The 27,762-nt window shown below is 39.8% G+C and overlaps 1 protein-coding gene across 1 annotated transcript in view; it reads right to left on the bottom strand.

Moving 5' to 3' along the window:
• The window catches only part of MALRD1 (MAM and LDL receptor class A domain containing 1), a 397,632-nt gene that overhangs the window by 368,713 nt on the left and 1,157 nt on the right, over positions 1-27,762 (bottom strand). Inside the window, exon 2 of the mRNA XM_008268638.4 lies at positions 9,425-9,565. Within this exon, the coding sequence (XP_008266860.3) occupies positions 9,425-9,565 (141 nt within the window). The remainder of the gene's footprint in view (positions 1-9,424; positions 9,566-27,762) is intronic.

Raw genomic sequence — 27,762 nt, 5'->3', positions numbered from 1 at the left:
CCCACTCTTATATTTAACAGAGATCACTTTTCAGTTAAATTTAAACACCTAAGAATAATTGTTAATTACATAGTTCAACCAATAGTATTAAGTAGGACAAAAAAATACTAAAAGGGATAAAGTACTAAGTTGTTTATCAACAATCAGGACAAGGGCTGATCAAGTCACAATAAATACAATAGTTGTAAAATACAGTACTTTGTCTCTCTTGACTAATTGACTAGCTTTTCTCAACTAATTGACTTGTAGGGTATGTTAGATAAGAGTGCTTCTTCATCACAGTTCCCCATATTCATATTCAGAGATTGACGTTGGCCAGGTGATTTCCAGTTTAATGGGTAAAATTCCCTGCCTGTACTCATGTAATGTAATCAATACTGATCTTTGTTCAAGATTCAAAACATATGTCATTTGAAAGCTATATGTTTATTTCAGTATACTACTATTGGGTTTTAGCTATTTTTGTTGAGTATGGATTTTTTTTTCATTTGTGGCTGAATTAATTTGAAGAACATATATTCATATAAGTTAAACAAATAAACAAGCTATCTGCCTATACAGATAAAATTTCTTCCAAAAAGGAAATCAAATCATGCTTACGAAAACATTTTTATACCTCAATAGAGAAAGTAGCAAGTGCATCATTTTTCAGCACTTTTCAGTGAAAAAAATATTACTCACTTTAATGTATTTGAGAGCTTGCCTACTAGGGTACATTGTGAAATTTCATTGGTATGATATCAGTCAATTTAAGTATCTAAGTTGTCAACTGTGATTTCCCCACTGATGTATAACTCTGAATTTGATTTAAAATAAATGAGAAAATAAACATTTCCCAATATACGACTCATGTCATATTTGTTCCGAAAATATCATACAGTTTACTCATTTCAAATGTGTGTGCATGCATGTACACACACAAATATCAAGGATACTGATGTTACTAGCTAGACAATCAAAGAAAATACTGAAGCCCTCTAAAAAATACTATGATGAGACAGAATGAGTCATTAAACAGCACATATGTGTATCTTTGAAATTCCTTCCCCTATTCCTGAGCCACAGCCACACATCCATCAATATGTCTTATTTCTGTTGCCTGGCTATACAGCCGCAGAAATGGAATTGTCAACTGTGAAGGATTTGGGATACAGGAGGGAGAAGAAAAGGAAATGATACTGATGAGCAATATCAGAGACATTTAAGGGACAGCCTCTGACATTCCCAATATACACTTTCAGCTTCATCTTCATTTCCAAAGATAGTCCCCACAGGTCAGAGTGGACTGCATGACATTGCCTGAGTGTCCCAACTATCTCTACATGGTCCTTATATGCCCCTTTCAGTTTGAAGTATCATTTCTCTCACCTCTGTCCATTGAAATACAAATCATCTTTCAAGTCTTCTCTAAAATGCCCTTTTTGTCTACATTCAGCACTTGCTTCTAGGTCCAGAACAATTTGCTCAAACCCATATTTTAACACCTTTTTCTTTACAGAACTTTATTACTTTACAGAACTGCATTACTCCTGAACATGTATCCCAAATAGATAATAAACATCTTGATATGCAGACTTCAGTTTGTTATTTTTTTATAACCTATGCAGAATTCATCATGGTATCTTACACATTAAAGTTGGTAAGAATCTTTTGATTTAAATTAAGAACTGTCATTATCAAATATAAAATATACTTTAAAATACATAACTTTTAATTTTTGGTTTTCAAAATAATATAACTACCATACTGAAATTGGAAAAAGTAAAAAATACTGTACTTCTACTTCACTAACATGTCTTATTTATACTTTTATTCTTATTAAAAAGGTTTAGTACCATAACCAAAACTTTTTCATAACTGAGAGTTCAGAAGAATTTTCAAATGACAATGCAACATTTGTAATGCTGACTCTGATGCAGAGTCCAGGTACACTTCACACTAAAGTTTGCTACAAATGTTAATATTAGACACAAAAATTGAAATGATAATTTGTCTGTAAATTCCCAGAGGAGAAATTACATTCTTTGTTCAGGCCTCTTCAACACTGCGTAGTATCTGATGAAACAAATGTTCAATTAATGTCTAATGAGCAGACTAGGGGAGAGCAAAATACAACCCAAAGAAACATACCAGCTGCCACCTGACTTGTATTTCTTGTGAGATATTAGATTTTTACATGTTTAAATGATTAAAAATTCAAAACACAAAAATATATTATCAACAAAAATATGAATTATAAATTTTTATGTCTATGAATAAAATGTCTATTATAAAACAGTCATGCTTAATATTTTTGTATTATTTATAGTTGTTTTTACAATAGAATGGTATAGTTCGGTAGTTAGGACATAGAACAGAGGACTCAAAAAGTCAAAAATGTTTACTATCTATCCCTTTAAATCAAAAGGGTACAGACCTCTGGAAGAGATGAGTCACTCAAGGGAAATCTTTAAAAACAAGATGGATGTCCCATACAATATCTGTGAAACACACACACTATATCCTTGTGATATTGTGAACTTTTAAGTATGTATATGCAGCTATAAGAAAGCTTGTTTTATGGGTGTTTTACTATTCATATATATAGCTACAAGGATAAAAGTTATGTCTCTATCACTAGACTCAAAGTTCATGGGGGAGAAGAGCTGTGCTTTTGTTCACCTTTATGCCTGCAGGCCCTGGATTAGAATGTAGAGCAATGTAGGTGCTTTATAAAGAGTTTCTGCAATAACAAACACATAAAGGAATAAATGAACAATAAATTTTCACTGTTTTCAAAATAAATAGTTATTCAGACTATAAAGACAGCAGAAATGTGATCTATGGAGTGAGAATGTGGGATTCTTTTCTCCACTTGTGGGCCTTTACCATTTCTTCTTAATAAAATAATCCAACTCTATGCCTAGATAATGCAACCTGCCTACTGTTAAGGAAGGGGTTATGGTTCTACTGCCCTTCAGAATGGGCAGCAAAGAGAAACTCTGGAGATTTGGGTGTTCACTCAGATGAAACCCTCAGTGGTGAGCATGATTACATTAAAATAAGAAATATATGTTCCCAGAATTGTGTCTACAAGTCACATTGAGTTTGTTAAAACCTAATTAAACTTTTTTTAAAAAATGACAAAACTTCAAAAAAATAAGAAATACCTAAAAGCTGGCACATGCAGAGGCTTTACAGAGCAACAAAAGAGGCATATTTTTAAGGGAATACAAACTAGGAAGAAGGGATCAGAACAAGTCAGATTCCCTCAGACTTTGCACTGGGTCTGGCTTTAGATGCAGCTGAGGGTTGGACTATAGCTCTGATAGAAAGGCTGCTGTCTCCTTGGCCTGAAAACCAGAAAGGGGAATCTCAAACAGCCATATCTGTCGGAAAGATAAAAGAGAATTCTAGAAAGAAAAGAGCTAGGAAAAGAGTGTCTCATGTTCTGTGAGTAAAACATGCTCAAGTCTCTGGCTAAAATGGAGACATTCATGTGTAAGAAGCACCTCTTAGCAACCAAGGATGAAAGAACTGAGTTGATATTTGAACTGCTCCATACAACAAACAACATGAAGTGCAAAATCTCAGTTTACACAAGTTAATAACCTGCTTAAACAAATCATCACCACTCTCTGAAGGAAGAGAACAGAATTTAGAGCTTCCACAACGTAAATATTCACAATGTCCAGTATACAACTCAAAATTATTTAATAATCAGGGAAATGTAATCATACACAGAGAGCTCAAGAAGCTCATGGATGATGTAAGTTATGAAAAAACTCTACATGGATTTCAAAATTTTGTGCCAGAAATAAACTTATCCTTTAATTATACCTTTCCGTGAAATTTTCACAGCACCCTTGTTTCGTGGGTATACACAGGGCAACTCTGAGATGATGAAAACAGTGATTTCAAAACTGCTATTTTAATTATGAACAATGAAGAAACTGAAAATATGCTTATAATGAACAAAAACATAAGGAATTTTAGCATAGAAAATAAAATTCAAGCAACCAACTAAAAATGTTAGAATTGAAAAATATATCTGATTTTTTAAATCATCAGATGGATTTATAAGCATAATGAAGATAACAAAAGAATGAATGACTGAACTTGCAGACAGATCAACTGAAATTACTCAATCTGCAAAAAAGAGAACTAACAAAAGCAAAATATACAATGAGACCTCATAACTAAAATATAAGAAGGAGAAACAGAATGAGATAGAAAAAAAAATATCTGAATAAATAATGGCAGAATATGTTCCAAAATCTGTAAAACACATACATTTTAAGTTTAAGAAGCTTAGGTTCCAGTATTGTGGCACAGCAGGTTAAGCTACTGTTTGCCATGCCAGCACCCATATCATCTGAGTGCCAGTTTCAGTCCCAGCTGCCCCACTTCCCATCCAGCTTCCAGCTAAATTGCCTGGGAAAGCAATGGATGATGGCCCAAGCACTTGAAACTCAGTCATCCAATTGGGAGACCCAGATGGAGTGCCAGGCTCCTAGATTCGGCCCCTCCCAGACCTGACTGTTGAAGCCATTTGGGGAATGATCACTGGATGGACAATCCCTCGCTCTTCTCTCTCTCTCTCTCTCCCCCTCTATCTCTCTTTCTCTCTCCCTTTGTCCCTCCCTCTCCCTGTTCTCTGTCATTCTATATTTTAAATAAATAAACCCTTTTTTACCAAAAAAAAAGCTTAGTTAAACCAAGAAGAATAAAATAAAAAATTCCAAACTGAAAAACAAGGATAGAAAACCAAATCTTAAAAGCATCAAAACTACAAAGATATATTCCATACAACAAAAATAACAATTTGGAATTCTGAAATTAGAGAGACTGAAAGACAAATAATACCTTTAAAAGACTGGGGAAAAAAGACTGAAAAATTTTATAGCCAGTGAGAATACATTTCAAGAACAAAAGTAAAATGAAAACATCTTAAGAGAGGGAAAGCTAAAATAATTTGTCATCAGCAGAATTATACTTCAAGAAATAAAAATGGAAATTCTTTAAACTGATGACAAATGATATGAGAGACAAACTGACATAGTCAAAAGGAATGAAGTGGGGGCCTGCATTGTGGTGTAGTACGTTGAGCTGCCACCTGTGATGCTAGCATCCTATATGGGCACCCGTTACTGTCCTAGCTGCTCTGCTTCCTATCCCACTCTCTGTTAATGGCCTGGGAAAAGCAGCAGCAGGTGGCCAAAGTGCTTGGGCCTCTGCCACCCACATGGGAGATCCAAACGCATCTCCTGGATCTTGGCTTCGGCCTGTCCCAGGCCTGGCAATTGCAGCCATCTGAGGAGTGGACCAGCAGATGGAGGATCTCTCTCTAACTCTGTCTTTCAAAATAAATAAATAAATCTTTTTTAAAAAAATAAATGAAGTGACTTGTAAGTAATAAATATGATAAAATATTATTTTATTCTTAACTTATTTTTGATATTATTTACAGCAAAAATTATAAAATGCATTTGTGGGATTACAATATATGTAGATTATAGATGGAGAGACTACATGTGACCACTATAAAACAAAATAGAAATACTAGAAGCTGTTTAATAACATGTATGTTACATAATGTAATAAATGGATATTAGATCTGATTTAACAATTAATCAGAAGCTCTCATAGTCCCATTTAAAAGTAACTTTTCAAATAAATTATAACTTTGATAGCCTATACATTTTAGATGTACAATGAATTACAAATTTAAAAAATCTCCATATCAACCTTTCATACCAGCTCAATTACAGAATTATTCAGACTCATATTCCTATTCCCACTTTTTAAAATAGTCTTACCATCACTGCAAAGATGTATTGACATTTTAACCAAATTCATTGCTATACACTTTCAAAAATCAATACTACACTTTAATCTCTCTGCCCCTGAGCATAGATTTCAAATGCCAGCAAGAGTGAATTTCATTGTTCTCACAGATTTTTCAACCTATGCTCTGAAAACTCAAGGCATTGTTTACATGAAAAATATTATTTTGGAGCACTGGTCAATTATTTCAAGAAAAAGCTAATCAAAAATGTTATTAACATTTTTTTTCAAGAGACAGAGAGAGAAAAATGTCCTGTCCGCTAAATCATTCCCCAAACAGCCGCAACAGACAGGGCTGAGCCAGGATGAAGCCAGGAGCCTGGAGCTTCTTCCGTGTTTCCCATGTGGGTGCAGGGGCCCAAGTACTTGGGCCATCTTCTGCTGCTTTCCCAGACACATTATCAGAGAGCTGGATTGGAAGTGGAGCAGCAAGTACTTGAACCAGTGCCCATATGGGATGCTGGCAACACAGGTAGAGACTTAGCCTACTATGCCACAATGCTGGCCATGATGTTTTTAGCTATTAAAATAAGGAATTTAAGTGAAGACAAGATTTAAGAATAGTTTTCTGTAATTATTTTCAAATGCCTAGTATCTAACAGCAGAATGTTTGTTTACTTAAAAGTGCTGCTAAGAAGAACTCATAACTTAACATTAAATTCTACTAATAAGAAATGCATGACTACCATTAAAATCACCAGCCTTGATTTAGTTATTTCAGATAATATTTTGTGTCTTTTCCTTATGCAGTGTGAATTATTAATATCCCCATTTTAGGGGCCCATTGCTGTAGTAGGCTAAGCTTCCACCTGTGGCAGCCGCATACCATATAGGTGCTGGTTGGCACCTGGCTGCTCCTCTTGCAAGCCAGCTCTCTGCTATGGCCTCGGAAAGCAGTAGAGGATGGCCCAAGTACTTGGGGTCCTGCAACTGTGTAGCAGACCTGGAAGAAGCTCCTGGCTCCTGACTCCAGTTTGCTGGCTTCTGATTGGCCCAGCTCCTGCCATTGTGGCCATTTGGGGAATGAACCCAACAGATTGAAGACCTTTCTCTCTGTCTCTCCCTCTCTGTATCTGTAACTCTACCTCTCAAATAAATAAATAAAAATATTTTTTTAAAAAATTCCTCATTTTATAGATGAGGAAACTAAGACCACAGAGCCAGCTGGCTCACAGCACAGGGAAACCCAGCAAAGTCTCCTGACTCTGGAGATTATGTTACGTTAACAGTTGTCTGTCTATACATCTGGTTTTGATTTGAATTGCCGCATTTTATCTCTTGAGTAGGCCATCAAGAAATAAGCATGGAAACATGAGAAAACAAAAGAGGGTGGAGAGAAAATCAAGTGGAACAAAAGATGGAGGGGAGGTAAGAAAGAAGCACAATGACAGAATTTCTGAGGTTGTCTAACTCCAAAGTGAAGAGACAAGCAAAAGGAATAAAACAAGAACCACATAAGAAAGAGAAAATAACTGGAATTCTACCCACAAGAAAACTAGGATTAATAAATACATTCATTCTTCTGAGAAAATAAGAGTAACCCTAAAGGAGAGATGTATGCAATCAACACTTGCAAGACATTGCAATGGCTGAGGTTAGGAACAAGAATACTGAAGTATCACCACCTGATATAACTAAATCTTTAGTAAAAGTTTCCTGTACTGTTAGTAGTTGGTTCTATTTCTGAGTCTGGTCCCTTTTCTGTGACAAAGTTGGTTTATTCCTATCAAATATTAAAAGTTCTCATGGCCAGCGCTGTGGCACAGCAAGCTAATCCTCCACCTGTGGCACCGGGATCCGGCATGGGCACTGGTTCAAGCACTGGCTGCTCCACTTCTGATCCAGTTCTCTGCTATGGCCTAGGAAAGCAGTAGAGGATGGCCAAAGTGCTTGGGCCCCTGCACCCAAATGGGATACCCGGGAGTAGATCCTGGCTCCTGGCTTCAGATCGGCACAGCTCGGGCCTTTGTAGTCATTTGGGGAGTGAACCAGTGGATGGAAGACCTCTCTCTCTCTCTCTCTCTCTCTCTCTCTCTCTCTCTCTATTTCTCTGTAACTCTATCTCTCAAACAAATAAATAAAATCTTTAAAAACAATTTCTAACAAAAGTTCAAGGGATCTCCAAAAAGTTCATGGAAAATGCATATTAAGGGAAAAATGCATGGATTTCAAAATCTTTTTGTACTAAAATTACATTTTAATTACATATTTTACATTTAATTACATTTTCCATGTATCTTTTGAAGTATCTTCATATGTTTTATATAAAAGCCAAACATGAAGTCAATGTTGTGATACAGCAAATTAAGCTACCACCTGAAATGCTGGTATCCCAAATGGATGCCAGTTTGAGCCTCAGCTGCTCCACTTCTGATCCAACTCCCGGCTAATCTGCATTGGAAAGTATTGGAAGATTGCCCAAGTTTTGGGGCCCTTGCACCCATGTGGGAAGTCCAGATGGATTTATAGGCTTCTTTCTTTAGCCTAGCCCAACCCTGGCCATTCTGGCCATTTGGGGAGTGGACAGAGAAGATTCTCTCTCTCTCTCTCTCTTTCTCTCTCTCTCTCTCTCTCTTTAACTCTGCCTTTCAAATAAACAATATTTTTAAAAAGCCAAATGAAACAAAAAACCCCATCTGATTTATATATGTTAAAGCTAGTATCACCAAAAGTATTCAGAAATGTGCTGAACATTGCCTCATTGTTTGAAGTTTCAGGTACTCTATGATAACTTTTAGCAACAAAATCTTATTTAGCTCTCAGAAAACTATTCTAAGAAATTATCATCATTTTCCCCATCTTAAAATTTAGAAAATCAAGACTCAAAACAATAAACACCTCTCAAGATCTCACAGGTAGGCAGTGAGAGACCTGGGGCTCTAATCCTCCTCAGTAATGTTTATGTAACATTTCCTAAGGAACAATGGATCATTTCAACTCATCTCCAGGGTAATAATGATACTTTATCAATTTTATTTAAAGGTATTTATTTGAAGGAAGTTTCACAGTTATAAAAAGAATCACTCATAAGTTATACCAGGCAATATGTTACCTCTTTTCACACCAGATCAGAGTGGGCTTAGAGTTAATCATCTCATACACAATGTTGAAGGAATAAGTTCATTAATTAAGGGATGAAGAAATGAATGTTTTTGGCTTCAGAGTCACCTCAAAGGCTAGTGAGCAGCCCTCTAAAGAGTTTTCTAGTCTACCTGATTAAGCAACTGTAAATAGACAGAGCTGATGTCAGTCCAGCCAAAAGTCAGATTAGTCTGACTAATCTATTTTGTATTAGCATGTTTATATTTTATAACTTCCATAGTAAAAAGATTTGGAAAATACCAAGTGTTAGCTAAATAGATCTGTTGAAATCCCAGGAACCAAACTATGAGAATCTGATGAGAAAGTATAGAATCATAAATATTTTGAAAATGGTTAAAGAATGCCTAAAATTAGATATGATAATTATTCATATGTAAATATTAACCAAGATTCTACTTCCCTAATCAAACACTTGGGAGAAAAAAGGAAGGAAGCAAGAAAGGGAAGAATAAACAATGGAGTAAAGGGAGGAAATGCATAAATTCAAAGCATTTACCAGACATATCACCATTGTGATCATAAAATGGAGGGAACAGATCCATCATTCCATTTCTCTTCGTCCAAACAAGTTGCAGATCCTGATCTTGTGCCATAATACACAACCCATCCTCAAAATCACATCTGTCATAATTGGAGCCTAGTGAGAGAAAAAGTAAACATATTCACAATCTGATTTCGCTTAAGAAGAATGACAACACTAGAAAAGAATGCTTAACAACAAATCACAAATATAGATTGATTAGGATTGTTTCTCACAAATCTGTTTATTTTATTAATGCAAAACTTTTTCTGTATACAACATTCTAATAAATTATCATGCTCAGCATACTCACATAGAAAGAACATCAAAAGAGTTCAGAAGGCTGAGCACCTAGTACTTTTTTAAAAAATACTTTTATTTAATAAATACAAATTTCAAAAGTACAACTTTCGGATTATACGGTTTCCCTCCCCCCGCATAACCACCCTCCCACCTGCAAACCATCCCATCTCCTACTTCCTCTCCCATCCCATTTTTCATTAAGTTTGATTTTTAATTATCTTTATATACAGATCAACTTAGTATATACTAAGTAAAGATTTCAACATATTGCACCCACATAGATGCACAAAGAATAAAGTACTGTTTGAATATTAGTTTTACCATTAATTCGCATAGTACAACACATTAAGGACAAGATCCTACATGGAGTGTAAGTGCACAGTGACTTCTGTTGTTGATTTAACAATTGACACTCTTATTTATGATGCCAATAATCTTCCAAGGCTCTTGTCATGAGCTGCCAAGGCTATGGAAGCTCTTGAGTTCACAAACTCCAACCTTATTCAGACAAGGCCATAATCAAAGTGGAAGTTCTCTCCTCCCTTCAGAGAAAGGTACCTCCTTCTTTGATGGCCTGTTCTTTCCACTGGGATCTCACTCACAGAGATCTTTCATTTAGGTCATTTTTTGCCACACTGTCTTGGCTTTCCATGCCTGAGAAACTCTCATGGGCTTTTTAGCCAGACCCGAATGCCTTAAGGGCTGATTCTGAGGAGGTCTTAATACTGATTTTGGTTCTTATTAATGAAATGTTTTACCTAAATCTTTCAAACACAGCAAGCCCATTTCCTTACTTGTAACATTAGCATAATACGCTTTGCATTCTCTCACATATGATTACTATGCAGTCTAAAGACATACTATGCATACGTAAAAGTTTTTACAACTCTTAGCTACTACGATATATAAGGAATAATTAAGGTTGCATCTTCAACTCAGTTTGAATCTGCCTGCCATCTAACCATATCAGAAGTCCAATCCATAGAAGGCCCTCTGATTAAAACCCAACATCCCTGAGAGTGATGTAGCCCTGCACAGCACTTGATGAATCTGTGTCCCTGGAAACCTTCGTGCTTTTACCTCAGCAAAGGTATTTCTGGCTCTTCTTTTCTAGATACAACTGATGCAGGAGGAGCATTCTAGTACTTCATTTTTTACAATAGTTCCCAAATAGAGCTAACATCTGTGAATTTCACATTCTAAAGGTAGATGACTTCAACCACAAATAGCCCCTCCCTGGGTTTTGGTTCTCAACAACTATGGAGATTGCCCTATGACAGTTCCTTCTTTCCCTGACTGGTAGCATTAGCCAAAGTGGGAGTAAATATGTTGGTTAATATCAGAGAGTTCTAAGTGACCTAGTCACAAAAACATAATTTTATTTAACCAACTAGAAAAATTCTTAACTAATTATAGTATATCTGATCTATTTTCTTAAGATCATCCAGATGAGAATTAAAAGCTGATTTAGAAATGTCACTTTCAAACATCATTTAAACCTGATTAACTACCAATGATCCCTGTTACTAACTATTTTACTTCTATATTCCTTATTTTGAAAGATTTTTCCAACCAGCAGTATTCTGTAATAATAATAAGATTCCTCACTGCTACAATTTATTAAGGTAGTTTGTTCTGTGCTAAGCATTTCCTTTGCAGTAGGTTATCTTATATAAAACCCCCAGGAAACATACATTTTCTTCCATTTTAAAGATGAAGAAACTTAGAAAATGTCTTATAGCAATTCAGTAAAATCCCAAGACAGAACAGCTGTTGAGTGCTGGGGTCAACTTTCAAAACTGAGTCTTTTGTTGTACAAGATTGCTTTAGCTATTCGAGGTCTCTTGTGCCTCCATATAAATTTCAGCACCATTTTTTCCAGATCTGAGAAGAAGGTCTTCGGTATTGTCGCTCCCCCTCTTCGTGGAGGAGCAACACAGGACCCTGCGCTGTTCTTTCGTCTGCTCGGCCCTCCCCGGGTTTGCTGCTGGTTCTTCCCGGGTTGGCTACTATCCCTTCCACCTCCGTGGAAGGGCAGTTCCCCCTGGCCGCATTCCCCACTTCCGCAGGGGAGCGGCACACCGCCGGCCGGTTCTCTGGGGGCTGCACGGGTGTTCCTTCAGCTAGATGTTCCCCATAGATGTTCCCGGTGCATGCCGTCTCTCTCCTCCTTTATAGTCCTCCTCCGCCAATCCCAACTCGGCTGCCCACACGCCGAGTACGCTGCTCTCCTCCAATCAGGAGCAAGTCCTACAGTTAATTGGTTGAACTGGAGGCAGCTGTGCGGAAGCTGTTTTCTTCTCTCCCAGCGCCATATTGTGGGAGAGCAGATGCATAGAATAAGTCCTAATTCGAGTAACTTAGTCTAGTCCGGATTGCTCCCCACAGATCCCCCTTTCTTTTTATTTTTTAGCGTTGATACGCGCCTGTCTTCGGTGTCCCGCGGCACACACTCTGCTCTACTTGCTAGAGTTGCCACAGGCTCTTACAAGTCCTATCAATCAGGAAAACCGAATCCGGGTCCTCTCTTCGCCATTGTGAGGAGGTTTTTAGGCGCTGATGCATGCCTGTGTTCGGTGCCCTGCAGCGCATACTCTGCTCTGCTAGAACTGCCTGCAGGTGTTTACAAAACCTATCAGGCAAACCGAATCCAAGCCTTCTCATTGCCGTATTGTGGGGGAGACTTATTAGTGTTGGTTTGAGCCTATCTTCGGTGACCTGCAGCTCATACTCTGGTCGAGCTTTGCTGGCGCTTACCGCCTTAAATCAGGCAGACCGAATCCAAGCCTCCTAATTGTTGCATTGTGGGGAAGCTTTACTGATGTTAATTCGTGCCTGTCTTCGGTGACCTGCGGCTAGCCGCCCAGGTGCTCATCGCCTCACTAATCGGGCAGACCGAATCCAAGCCTTCTAATTGGCATGTTGAGGGGAGGCCTTATTTTTCTCTATTTCTCTATCTCCAGGCATTCCTACCTCTCCCATTTCACTTCTATCTTCCAGCATTCCTATTTTTCTCACTTTACTTCTAAACTTCTGTTTCTCTTATCCCCGCAGCTTCCCGGCACCTCGCCCCGCCGGCGGGTTCCCGGCTCTGCGCCGCTCCAGCCCGCGCGCCTCTCTCATCTGCGCAGCTTCCCGGCTTTGCGCGGCTTGGCTTTGCGCGCTCCGCGGTCTCCACGCTTAACCCTTTCGCGTCTGAACCACAGCCTCGCGCCAGCGTTCCCTATCTATTCACGCCCCGTGCTCTCTCTGCACGCGGCGGCTTCCGCGAGTAACACAGCGTAGCTTGCGTCTCCACCACTAGCATTCAATCCAAGTTCCCCGGGCTAGCCTGGCGAATTCAACCCAGCGTACGTCTCCGCCCCACGGTTTGGCCTCCCGTCCTTTGCTCCCCGGGCTAATCAGACGGATCCCAACCTGGCTTGCGTCTCAGCTTCTAGTTTCAACTTTTCGCCCCCTATTCCCGGGCTAACTTGAGAACCCCAAAGTGGCTTCCGTTTCCGCCTCGGCCTGCCCCCCGCGGCTTCAATTTCCCTAACATTTTTCTCTACCCGGTATGTTTCCCCAAGCTTGCCTCCAACGATATTCCTCCCTCATTTCTCCTGGCCTCTCCCCACAGTCCGCGTCCGAGTCTGTTTGTTCTAGCTTTCACTTTCGCTTTCGACCTTAGAGATTTCTCCCAGCTTCCCCCCGTAGTCCGTATCCGAGTCTATGCCTAGGCTTTCAACAGCTTCCTCCGGCACCTCTTTCGTCCGGCTTTTCCCTAGGCTGTTTGCTAGTCTCTCTCTCCGATATTTTCCCAGTTCTTCCCGTTTCTTCCCTCCTAAGTTTCATATCCGTCCTGGTTTCCTATCCGAGTCAGGTTTCCTATCCGAGCTAGGTTTCCTATCCGAGCTAGGTTTCCTATCCGAGTCACGGCACCATTATGTCGCTCCCCCTCTTCGTGGAGGAGCAACACAGGACCCTGCGCTGTTCTTTCGTCTGCTCGGCCCTCCCCGGGTTTGCTGCTGGTTCTTCCCGGGTTGGCTACTATCCCTTCCACCTCCGTGGAAGGGCAGTTCCCCCTGGCCGCATTCCCCACTTCCGCAGGGGAGCGGCACACCGCCGGCCGGTTCTCTGGGGGCTGCACGGGTGTTCCTTCAGCTAGATGTTCCCCATAGATGTTCCCGGTGCATGCCGTCTCTCTCCTCCTTTATAGTCCTCCTCCGCCAATCCCAACTCGGCTGCCCACACGCCGAGTACGCTGCTCTCCTCCAATCAGGAGCAAGTCCTACAGTTAATTGGTTGAACTGGAGGCAGCTGTGCGGAAGCTGTTTTCTTCTCTCCCAGCGCCATATTGTGGGAGAGCAGATGCATAGAATAAGTCCTAATTCGAGTAACTTAGTCTAGTCCGGATTGCTCCCCACAGGTATCTTGATTGGTATTGCATTGAATTTATAAATTGCTTTTGGGAGAATGGACATTTTGATGATATTGATTCTTCCAATCCATGAGCATGGAAGATTTTTCCATTTCTTGGTATCCTCTTCTATTTCTTTCTTTAAGGTTTTGTAATTTTCATCATGGAGATCTTTAACGTCCTTGGTTAAGTTTATTCCAAGGTATTTGATTGTTTTTGTAGCTATTGTGAATGGGACTGATCTTAGAAGTTCTTCCTCAGCCATGGCATTGCCTGTGTATACAAAGGCTGTTGATTTTTGTGCATTGATTTTATACCCTGCTACTTTGCCAAACTCTTCTATGAGTTCCAATAGTCTCTTAGTAGAGTTCTTTGGATCCCCTAAGTAAAGAATCATGTCATCTGCAAAGAGGGATAGTTTGAGTTCTTCCTTCCCAATTTGTATCCCTTTAATTTCTTTTTCTTGCCTAATAGCTCTGGCTAGAACCTCCAGAACTATATTGAATAGCAGTGGTGAGAGTGGACATCCCTGTCTGGTACCAGATCTCAGTGGAAATGCTTCCACCTTTTCCCCATTCAATAGGATGTTGGCCGTGGGTTTTTCATATATTGCTTTGATTGTATTGAGGAATGTTCCTTCCATACCCAGTTTGCTTAGAGTTTTCATCATGAAAGGGTGTTGTATTTTATCAAATGCTTTCTCGGCGTCTATTGAGATAATCATATGGTTTTTCTTCTGCAGTTTGTTAATGTGGTGTATCACATTGATTGTCTTGCGCACATTAAACCATCCCTGCATACCAGGGATAAATCCCACTTGGTCTGGGTGGATGATCTTTCTGATGTGTTGTTGCATTCTATTGGCCAGAATTTTATTGAGGATTTTTGCATCTATGTTCATCAGGGATATTGGTCTGTAATTCTCTTTCAGTGCTGCATCTTTTTCCGGCTTAGGAATTAAGGTGATGCTGGCTTCATAGAAAGAATTTGGGAGGATTCCCTCTTCTTCGATTGTTCTGAATAGTTTGAGAAGAATTGGAGTTAGTTCTTCTTTAAATGTCTGGTAGAATTCAGCAGTGAATCCATCTGGTCCTGGGCTTTTCTTTGTTGGGAGGGCATTTATTACTGTTTCAATTTCTGCCTCACTCAACAGCTGTTCTGTCTGGGGATTTTACTGAATTGCTATAAGACATTTTCTAAGTTTCTTCATCTTTAAAATGGAAGAAAATGTATGTTTCCTGGGGGTTTTATATAAGATAACCTACTGCAAAGGAAATGCTTAGCACAGAACAAACTACCTTAATAAATTGTAGCAGTGAGGAATCTTATTATTATTACAGAAATAACTGAGTCTTAAAGCTCTGCTCCAAAATCCAGCTGGTAATCGACTGCCTGATCTTTATCCAAGACCTAGAATTTAAAAGACATCAGAGCTTGATCATTTTAAAAACTGAAGTCCAGGAATGAAGATATTTTCCTTCCTGAAGTCACATTTGAATATTGCACCTCACTCAAACAAAGCAAAAAAAAAAAACTATTTCATGGACCCGGCATTGTGGTAGCAGCTAAAACCACTACCTTTGGTGCCAGCATGCCATTTAGGTACCAGTTCGAGTCCCAGCCACTCCACTTCCAATCCAGCTCTCTGCTAATGTGCTTGAGAAAGCAGGAGAGAATGGCCCAAGCATTTGGGTCCCTGCACTCACATGGGAGACCTGGAAGAAGTTCCTGGTTCCTGACTTTGGATCAGCCCAGCTCTAGCCTTGAGGTAATTTGGGGAGTGAATCTGCGAAGATTTCTCTCTCTCTCTCTCTGACTCTGCCTTTCAAATAAATAAATAAACCTTTTTAAAAGAACTATTTCATTCCTTTTTATTTGTATATATTTATTTGAGAGTCAGAAAAACAGAAAGACAGATAGCTTCCAACCACTGATTCACTCCACAAATGCCTGCAACAGCAAAGTCTGGGCCAGGCTGAAGCCAGAAGCCAGGAACCCTATCCAGGTCTCCCACATAGGTGGCAGAAATCCATTTATTCAGCCATCACTGTTCCTCCCAGAGTCTGCATTAGCAGGAAGCTGAAATCAGAAGTAGAGTCGAGACTGGAACCCAGGTATGCCAATATGCGAGGCACACAACCCAAATGGTGTCTTAACTGCTGCTTCAACATCTATTCCAGACTCTATTTCTTCACACCCAGGTAGGCAGTGGCAACACAGAAGGAAAACTGACAGGCCCTGAACATGGGCAAAATTGGAGAATGGTGGGATTTACCTTTGCTACAGAAACATTTTTTCGACTGATACTGACTGCTTCTATGTATATCTTTGGCTTATTTTACCAGAAAACTCCCCATTTCCTTACTATGATTACAAAATAACATCAGCAATAGAAAGGAACATAAAACATCTTTTTGTTAGTTTCAAGGGAAAAAGCAGAACAGAAGAGAGGTAAAAAGAATCCTGTGATTGTGGCCTACATGCCTAAAATTACCTTACTCCATTTCTAGAATAAACACAAGAGCTAATAGAAAGACTATTTATTAGGTAACTTTAAAATATCATTTATTTTAATTATAAAAGCAATAGATGTTATTTCGGGAAAGATAAAATTATAAGTATAAAAAATAAAATCACATCTAAGCCCACACACTGAAATATTTCTTACATGCAACACTATGATTATTATATCTCTACACAATGATTATTATATCTCTACACATATCAGTAATCATGACTGCTTCCAAAACAATATATCATGAGCATTTTCAAATTTTAAATAGCATCAAAAATTGTGACAAATGTACAGATGTAAGACAATTAATTTATACATAAACCCAATTTTAAAAAATTAAATTATTCATATTTTCTATCATATTAAATACTGTGAATTTTTTGCATGGACTTATTTTATTTGTCAGAATGTTTTAAAGATTCATTTATTTGAATGGCAGAGTGACACAAAGAAAGCGAGAGAGAGAGAGAGAGAGACAGATTGATCTTTCATACTCTGTTGCACTCACCAAATGGCCACAATAGCCAGAAATGGGCCAGGTTTAAGCCAGGAGCCAGAATTCTAAGTGCTCTCCAACATGGATGGCAGGGGCCTAAGTACAGGGACAATCTTTCACCTGATTTCCCAAGCACATCAGCAGGGAGTTGTAACAACGGCAGAATAGCCAGGTTTTAATCCAGCACACCAATATGGGGTGACATTGTTATAAATAGCAGCTTAACCTACTGTGCCACAACACTGGCATCCCCAATTATTGTTTCTCTCCCAATTACTTTTTTTTTTGGACAGGCAGAGTTAGACAGTGAGAGAGACAGAGAGAAAGGTCTTCTTTCCATTGGTTCACCCCCCAGGTGGCCACTACGGCCAGCACGCTGTGCTGATCCGAAGCCAGGAGCAAGGTGCTTCCTCCTGGTCTCCCATGCGGGTGCAGGGCCCAAGCACTTGGGCCATCCTCCACTGCCTTCCCGGGCCACAGCAGAGAGTTGGACTGGAAAAGGAGCAACTGGGACAGAATCCAGCACCCTGACCGGGACTAGAACCTGGGGTGCCGGCGCCACAGGCGGAGGATTAGCCTAGTGAACTGCAGCGCCGGCCCTGTTTCTCTTTGAACACATTGCCCTTCCACCGAGCAGGCAGAGCACCATGCACAAAACATTCCCCTGTACCCATGCTTTCTGCAGTTGGAAGGAGAGTTGGAGGTGAACATTCAGCTTCCCTACCATTCTGAGGCCTTTTATTGAAAGCCCACACATATCTTGCTTCTCAGGAACTTTTAAGCATCAGCAGGGTTAGAGTACCCAGAGTCAGTTATACACAAAGAATGGAGTAGAACTCATAGTAACCAGCTTGCCAATCTGCTTTCTGGAGAGATAAGCCAAAAGCACCGCTCTGGAGGAAGCATAATCTGTAGGTCTGTCGAGTGCAAGTCCCCAGCCAGCTTCCCCATTCAACCCCTGTTCTCTACTTCTGCATTCCCTACCCATGAAGGAAGATGCAAGTCAGGAATTATCCTCCTTGAGACGAAATAGGCCCTGTTCTACCCAGTGGTCTAACTGTGATCTCAGAAACCTTGTGCAGACTCACAGCCAAACAAATGATCCTGTCCAACTAGATTCCAAACAATAGGCCTGTCCATTCAAGGAAGACAACCTGCAACTCTGCCCTATCAGAGGCTATAGAGCCCAGCCAGAAGCTCCATCTCACTGAAGAATCCTTGTAGTGGACTCACTAGGCCACAGAGAACAGCCAGCAATTCCATTCCACTTCAGAGCACAGGCAGTAACCCAGTTCAACTAGCAAACTTGATTTCAGTATCTACCTGTCTATAGTCACTACCAAGTGACTTACCCAGAATTCTGGACAACATTAAATAGTGAAGTTCTATCAATACTAAAGAATACCTGCAAATGCCAAAAGAAGTGTCTGTTACCTCAAATATGCAAACACCAACACAAGGACCCAAGTATTATGACAGATATGAAGGACACACAGACATTCTCCAGGATAAATCACATGATAGACCACAAAACAAATCTTAACAAATTGAAGAGAACTGAAAACATTTCAGTTATCTATTTGGAACACAATGGCGTGAAACTAGAAATCAACAATGAGAGATCTTTGAAAATAGAAAAATATGTGGAAATTAAACAACACGCTCCTAAACAACCAATGGGTCACAAAAGAAACAAAAATGTCAATTAAAAAAATCTAGAAACAAATGAAAGTGTAAACTCAACATATCAAAAATTCACAAAAAAAGAAAGACCTAAGGCAGAAACATATGGTAATAAACGTCTATCTCAAAAAGGAAAGATATCGCAAATTAGCTATCTAACATTACCTTCAAATAGCTAGAATAAGAAAAACGAAGTCCACAAAGTTAGTAGAAGAAAAAAAAATAATGAAGATGGTTTTAAAAATAGTACCCAAAAGCAAGGGTAACAAAAACAGACCAATAAGGTTACATCAAATTCCAAACCTTCTACAAAGCAAAGGAAACAATTAACAAAGAGACAACACACAGAATGGAACAAAATATTTTCAAACATATACTGGACAAGGAATTAGTATTGAAAATACATTAAAAAATTCAGATACCTCAATAGCAAGAAAAAATAAGCTGAATTTTAAAAATGGACAAAGAATCTACCTGAAAATGTTTTGCTCAAAAGAAGACACAAATCACACACGCACACACACACACACACACATAAATAAAGAATGCTTAGTGTGATGGGAGATCCAAGATAACTAGGTAGGTTGCAGCCACACTAACTTCGACTGCTGGGGGATATGAAAAGAGCAAAGGAAGGACCACGGTTCCAGGGGTCTGACTGATGGAAATTTTAGGCAAAGAAGTGAAAAATACAACAAAGACTCCGTGGGACAAGGGTAGAGAAAACAGATACTGCTGCAGCTAGCAGTGCTGTGAAACTAGTGGCCAGCTGTGAGCCAGCATCTTATCACATCAAGGTAAGGAGAAATTGTCAAGCACCCCACTAATCACAGTTTTAGCTGAAAGGGAATTTTGCAGTCACCTACAGACTTTTACTTCAGCCTACAGAGCTGACTGTGGTCTGAGTAACTGGCAGGCTTGGGGCAGGGAAGCCACCTTGTTTCCTTCCCCTTGCCAACTTCCACAGAACACCATACTTCACTGCAAAAAATTGTACAGTGTGCCTCTGTTCTGCTCCAATCAGCATCAGAATCAGATTCAGGGCAATATGTAGGGCAAAGTACAGATCTCCTACATCCTACAGCTGTGGGAGTTTTAGATTAATAATCACAAAGCTCACTCGTGCACTCTACACGAGCCCAGGGGATTCAGAGAAAGAGCAATCAGCAGTGAAATTCCATTCACAACAGCCACAAAAAAATCAAATGTTTAGGAATAAATTTACCAAATAAGTGAAAGATCTCTACAATGAAAATTAATCAAACATTGATGAAAGAAATCATCAAGGACACAAAAAATAATGGAAAGATGTTCCTTACTCATGCACTGGAAGAATTAATATCATTAAAAACGCTATACTACCTAAAGCAATTTAGAATCATGCCAGGGGATCCCAATACAATCCCATCAAGGTGGCATGTACCAATGCCATCTCACTAGTCCAAGTGATCAATTTCAGTTCACAATTGATCACACTGATAGGTCTAAGAGTCAAAGGGATCACACAAACAAGTCTAGTGTCTGCTAATACTAGCTGATAGAATCAAAAAGGGAGAGAACGATCCAACATGGGAAGCAGGATACACAGCAGACTCATAGAATGGCATATGTCCTAAACAGCACTCTGGCCTCAGAATCAGCCCTTAAGGCATTTGGATCTGGCTGAAGAGCCCATGAGAGTATTTTAGGCATGGAAAGCCAAGACACTCTGGGGAAAAAAAAAAAAAAAAGAAGACCTAAATGAAAGATCTCCGCGAGTGAGATCCCAGTGGAAAAATGGGGCCATCAAAGAAGGAGGTACCTTTCTCTGAAGGGAGGAGAGAACTTCCACTTTGACTAAGACCCTGTCGGAATAAGATCGAAGTCAGCGAACTCAAAAGGCTTCCATAGCCTTGGCAACTCATGACTAGAGCCTAGGGAGATTACTGACGCCATAAACAAGAGTGTCAAATTGTTAAGTCAACTACAGGAGTCACTGTGTACTTACTTCTCATGGGGGATCTGTACTTAGTGTGTTGTCCAATGTGAAGTAATGCTATAACTAGTACTCAAACAGTATTTTACTGTTCTGCGTGGGTGCAAACTGATGAAATCTTTACTTAATATATACTGAATTGATCTTCTGTATATAAAGAGAATTGAAAATGAATCTGGATGTGAATGGAATGGGAGAGGGAGCGGGAGATGGGAGGGGTGTGAGTGGGAGGGAAATTATGGGGGGGGGAAGCCATTGTAATCCATTAACTGTACTTTGAAAATTTATATTTACTAAATTAAAATATAAAAAAGCAATCTATAGGTTCAGTGCAATCCCTATCAAAACACCAATGACATTCTTTACAGAATTAGAAAAAGTAATCCTAACATCACATGGAATAGCAAAAGACCCATAATAGCCAAATTAATCCTGAACAACAGAAATTGGAGCTGAATGCATCACAAAATATGACTTCAAAACATACTGCGAAGCTGTAGGAATTAAAATAATATGTTATCAGCATAAAAATCGATACATAGATCAACAGAACAGAATAGATAACTCAGAAATTAATCCACATATGTACAGCCAACTGATTTTTGACAAAAGTGCTTAAACCATACAGTGGAGTAAAGATAATCTCTTTACCAAATGGTGCTGGCAAAACTGGATATATATATATATATATATACACACATATATATATAAACTGGATATATATATATACATATATATAAAACTCAACTTGATAAGGGTCAAAGACCTCTTTAGGACCTGAGAATATGAAATTACTGGAAGAAAACAGGGGAAATACTCCAAGACATTGGTGTAAGCGATGACCTCTTGGACAAGACTCCCAAAGCACAGGCAACAAAAGCAAAACAAAATAAATGGGACTACATCAAACTCAGAAGCTTTTGCACAGCAAAAGAAACAATCAACAGAGCAAAAAGACATCCAACAACATGGGAAAAACACTTGCAAATCATCTATCTGACAAAGGATTAATATCCTGAGTGTATCAGCAGCTTAACAACAACAAAATCACGAATCAGTTGAGAAATGGGAAAAAGACAGTTCTCAAAAGAAGAAATACCAATGGCCAACAAATATATGAAAAAACACTTAATATTTCTAGTCATTGGGGAAATGCAAACCCAAACCACAATGAGATATCACCTCACCCCTGTCAGAATGGCTGAAACCAAAAACACAGAGGGTAACCAATGGGGGCAGGGATGTGGACAAAGGAGAACACGTATACACTGTTCGTGGGAATGTAAATTAGCACAGCCACTGTAGAAAACACCGTGGAGATTTTTTAAAAAATTAGAAATAGACTTGCCATATGATCCAGCAATGCCACTACTGGTATATACCCAAAGAACATGAACTTGATGTATCAAAGAGATAGCTGCACCACCATGTTTATAGCAGCACTGTTCACAATAGCCAAAATTTGGAACCAACCAAGGTGTCCATCATCTGATGAATGGATAAAAGAAAATGTAGTATATATACACAATGGAATATTATTCAGCTATTATAAAAAGAATAAAACATTATCATTTGCAGCAAAATGGTCACAACTAGAGAACATGATGTTGAATGAAATAAGCCAGACACAAAAAGACAAATACTGCATGTTCTCCCCTATATATGGGAGATAAAATTTAAAAAGAAGAAAGGAAGAAAGGAAAAAAGAAAAGATAAAAAAAGAGAGAAAGAAATACCTGTATATATCTGTGTTGCTGCTAATATAGTTTTGTAAAACTTTGTTTTATAATTTTGTCAAACCAATGGTTAAGAATGTTATACTACGGGCCAGCACCGTGACTCACTAGGCTAATCTTCCACCTGTGGCGCCAGCACCCAGGGTTCTAGTCCCAGTTGGGGTGCCTGATTCTGTCCTGGTTGCTACTCTTCCAGTCCAGCTCTCTGCTGTGGTCAGGAAGGCAGTGGAGGATGGCCCAGGTCCTTGGGCCCTGCACCCGCATGGGAGACCAGGAGGGAGCACCTTGCTCTTGGCTTTGGCGCAGTGCACCAGCCACAGCGCGCTGGCCATAGCAGCCACTTGGGGGGTGAACCAATGGAAAAAGGAAGACCTTTCTCTCTCTGTCTCTCTCTCTCTCTCACTAACTCTGCCTGTCAAAAAAAAAGAAAAAGAAAAAGAAAAAGGAATGTTATACTACTATAGCTTTAATGACCAGTGATTATTTTAAAATTTGCTATATATGGGTGAAATGGTCATTTTGCATTCAATTATTGTCTATAGCCATTGTCTATATTCCCACTAAAGTCTTTCTGCTTTTTACTTGTTAAGCTTCTTATTTGATAAAGTAGTAAGCCTTTTTATTATAATGTAAACTTAAGATATGTTATCTCAAAAAAATTAAAAAGAAAGGGAAAAGAAAGGAGTGTCCAAGGGAAAAAGGGGGAAGGAGGAAGGAAGGAATATCATTATGTTCTTAGAATTGTATCTATAGAGGCCAGCGCCGTGGCTCACTAGGCTAATCCTCCACCTGTGGTGCCAGCACTCCAGGTTCTAGTCCCGGTGGGGGCACCGGATTCTGTCCCGGTTGCCCCTCTTCCAGGCCAGCTCTCTGCTGTGGCCCGGGAGTGCAGTGGAGGATGGCCCAAGTGCTTGGGCCCTGCACCCCATGGGAGACCAGGAGAAGTACCTGGCTCCTGGCTTTGGATCAGTGCGGTGCGCCAGCCACAGCACGCCGGCCGTGGCAGCCATTGGAGGGTTTACCAACGGCAAAGGAAGACCTTTCTCTCTGTATCTCTCACTGTCCACTCTGCCTGTCAAAAAAAAAATTGTATCTATAGACAATATTGAATCTGGTAAAAACTAATCAAAAATAAAAAAATTCTAAAAAATGTGTACTAACACTAATCATTAGGGAAATGCAGATGACCTCACACCTGTTAGCATGTTCTTTATCAAAAAGATAAAAGATAATAATTGTTAACAAGGATGCAGTAAAAAGTGAACTCTCATACATTGTTGATGGGAATGCAAATTAATATAGCTGTTCTTGAAGACAGTATTAAGTTCCTGAAAAAATTAAAAATAGAATTACCCTATGATCCAGCAATCTCATCTGGGGGTATATATCCAAAGTAATTGAAGTCAATATGCTAATGGTTTTTATGCATCTCTATGTTCACTGCCACATTGTTCACAACAACCAAAATATACAATAAACCTAAGTATCCATTGACTACAGGGTGGATAAACAGGATGTGATACAAATACACAGTGGAGGCCGGCGCTGCGGCTCACTAGGCTAATCCTCTGCCTTGTGGCGCCGGCACACCGGGTTCTAGTCCCGGTAGGGGCGCCGGATTCTGTCCAGGTTGCCCCTCTTCCAGGCCAGCTCTCTGCTGTGGCCAGGGAGTGCAGTGGAGGATGGCCCAAGTCCTTGGGCCCTGCACCCCATGGGAGACCAGGAGAAGCACCTGGCTCCTGCCATCGGATCAGCACAGTGCGCTGGCCACAGCGCGCCAGCCGCAGCGGCCATTGGAGGGTGAACCAACGGCAAAGGAAGACCTTTCTCTCTCTCTCTCTGTCTCTCTCACTGTCCACTCTGCCTGTCAAAAAAAAAAAAAAAATACACAGTGGAATACACTTCAGCCTTAAAAAAGAAAAAAAATCTGTCATTTGTAACCATGTGGATGCACCTGGAGAACATTCTGCTCAATGGAATACCACTGGAACAAAAAGACAAATACTGAATGAACTCATTTACATGTAGAATTTAAAGTAGTTGAACTTAACGAAACAGAAAGCAGGAAGATGGGTACCAGAGACTAGGGGATGAGATAAGGGAATGAGAAGTTATTTAACAAAGGATTCAAAAATTTCAAATAGACAAAAGGATTAAGTTTTGAGGTCTATTGTATAGCAGGGTGACTATAATCAATAATAATGTATTGTATACTTTAAAATAATTAGTTAATTTTCAAATGTCTCATCACAAAGTTGATAAATAAATGAGGTGATGGACATGTTAATTTTCTTGGTTTATTCATGTCACATTGTATACATATAGCATAACATCAAAAATACTATGAACCCTAAAATATAATATTTTGATTTAAAATAATGTTAATAAAAATAATGAGAGAATGAGGAAGACTAGTCATTACAGACCAGCATGGAAACAGACAACACAGAACTTGTAATATGATTTTAACCATACACAGACCAAGATTAAAAGACATTTTTACCTGGCTAAGGATGTAAAAATTGCTATAAAAGAGAGACTCTCCATGCAACACTTGTTACATCTACAAACCATTTTTCTTCCTCACTATATATCAAGTGCTTAATATTGTTTGTAAATAGAATTTGTTCTATTTTGAAGATTCAATTTTCTACTTAATTTCTTTAAAAATATATGCTGAGTTAAAGCAATAGGAATTTATTATTAAAATTATGTTCATCATATAAAATATATTTTCAAAAAACTACTAGTATCACTTATTGCATCTGAAATCTAACTTCAACTATGCAAATTTTATTAAGAAAAGTCAACATTTTAGTCCATTTCTTTAATAGTCACACCGTTTGGATATTAAAAGGAGCATGGGTTGATTTTTTTTCTCAAAATAGGGCTAGTTGTACATCATTACAAAGTTAGATTTCTTAAAAATGTGATCTATAACTTTAGCATCACAAGTTTTCAGAATGAAAGCACCTGACCATCATTATCCCTTCACATTTTTCTTCTAGTGTGGTGAACAAAAGAAATTCATACTTAATGTGATTTTCAATTTTATCTACAGGATCTTATCCACATTTTAAATAAAATGTCAAAGTGGAAACTTCTCAGAAATGAAAATGAAAAGTATAAATGCCAAAAGGTGACCCCCCCCCTTTGTAACATTTAAAATGAACTGTGTTTATTCCGCAGCTCTGAGCCTGCGCTTCCCTCCCAGGTTATGAGCTATCAGAACCTTTTCTACTTTGCAGCTTTCTCCTCCACATTAACCTTTTCCCTGAAGCAGGGCCAGGCGTGTTATCACCGTGAGAGTGCTACAGGAAGCTTCATGGAGATTCCTAATGGAAAGGACTTTGCACTTCTTGTCAAACTAGCCAAGCAGTTCTCCTTTGCCACTCTTGGAGGAAGAGTAAGGGCTTTCTCCTAAAACCTGGAGCTAGGGGCAACATCCTAAACTTAGCCTCTGTGGAGAAACTGGACAAATACTTGTCCCTGGTTGAGCTTTGCATTTTTTTAAGATTTATTTATTTATTTGAAAGTCATAGTTACATAGAGAGAGGAGAGGCAGAGAGAGAGAGAGAGAGAGGTCTTCCATCTGATGGTTCACTCTCCAATTGGCCACAACAGCCGGAATTGCGCCGATCCAAAGCCAGGAGCCAGGAGCCAGGAGCTTCCTTCAGGTCTCCCACGCAGGTGCAGGGGCCCAAGGACTTGGGCCATCCTTCACTGTTTTCTCAGGCCAAAGCAGAGAGCTGGATCGAAAGTGGAGCAGCCGTGTCTCGAATCTCGAACCGGCGCCCATATGGGATGCCAGCACTTCAGGCCAGGGCGTTAACCTGCTGCACCACAGCGCCGGCCCCTGGGCTTTGTATATAATAGTTACTAAGGGGGCTGGCACTGTGGTGTAGTGGGTAAAGCAGCTGCCTGCAGTGCCTACATCCCATATGGGCACCAGTTCAAGTCCCAGCTGCTCTACTCCTGATCCAGCTCTCTGCCATGGCCTGGGAAAGCAGTGGAAAACAGCTCAAGTTCTTGGTCCCCAGCACCCATGTGGGAGACCCGGAAGAAGACCCTAGCTCCTGGCTTTGGAATTGCTCAGCTCCAGCCATTGTGGCCATCTGGGGAGTGAACTAGTAGACAGAAAACCTCTCGCTGTCTCTGCCTCTGCTTCTCTGTAACTCTGCCTTTCAAATAAATAAGTAAATCTTTTTTAAAAATTACTAAGGACTAATAGTGTGACAGCTATCTCAAACTACAGGAGAGAAATTGTCAGTCTCTTTCTTTCCTGCTACAGAGAGGCAGTTTTCAGTAGTCAGTTTTCTTGCTTTAATGTAGTAATAACATTATTTAAATGCAAGATAAACAATAGCAAAATCAATTATGCAGAATCTTATTTTAGCAGAAGAAAATGAAGATTTATATACATACTAATTGGTACATGAATAAAATAGAAAATATACATTTGTATAAAATGATCTACAATAACACAATTGGTGCCACCAGATAATTAATTTAAGCAATAGCTACTGTGAACTAACAATGAATCCACAGCAACTGTATGCAAATGTGGTTGGGGCCTTTGCTGTGGCATAGCCAGTAAAGCCACCACCTGCAGCTTCAGACACCCATATAGACACTGGTTCAAGTCTTGGCTGCTCCACTTCTGCTCCAGCTCACTGCTAATGCACCTGGGAAAGCAGCAGAAAATGGCCCAAGAGCTTAGGCCCCTGTACCCATAAGAAGCTCCTGGCTCCTGGTTTCAGTTCAGCCTGGCTCCAGGCGTCACGGCCATTTGGGAAAGGAACTGATGGTTAGAAGATCTCTCTGTTTCTCCCTCTCTATCCCTCTCTGTAACTCTTAATTTCAAATCAAATAAATACATATTTTTTTGACAGGCAGAGTGGACAGTGAGAGAGAGAGAGAGAGAGAGAGAAAGGTCTTCCTTTTCCGTTGGTTCACCCTCCAATGGCCGCCACGGCTGGCGCACTGCAGCCAGCGCACCGCGCTGATCTGAAGGCAGGAGCCAGGTGCTTATCCTGGTCTCCCATGGGGTGCAGGGCCCAAGTACTTGGGCCATCCTCCACTGCACTCCCTGGCCACAGCAGAGAGCTGGCCCGGAAGAGGGGCAACTGGGAAAGAATCCGGCGCCCCGACTGGGACTAGAACCTGGTGTGCCGGTGCCGCAGGCGGAGGATTAGCCTATTGAGCCG

The sequence above is a fragment of the Oryctolagus cuniculus genome, chromosome 13 (genome assembly GCF_964237555.1).
Source record: "Oryctolagus cuniculus chromosome 13, mOryCun1.1, whole genome shotgun sequence".
Classification (NCBI taxonomy): domain Eukaryota; kingdom Metazoa; phylum Chordata; class Mammalia; order Lagomorpha; family Leporidae; genus Oryctolagus; species Oryctolagus cuniculus.
This window is presented reverse-complemented; position numbering and strand designations above follow the sequence as displayed.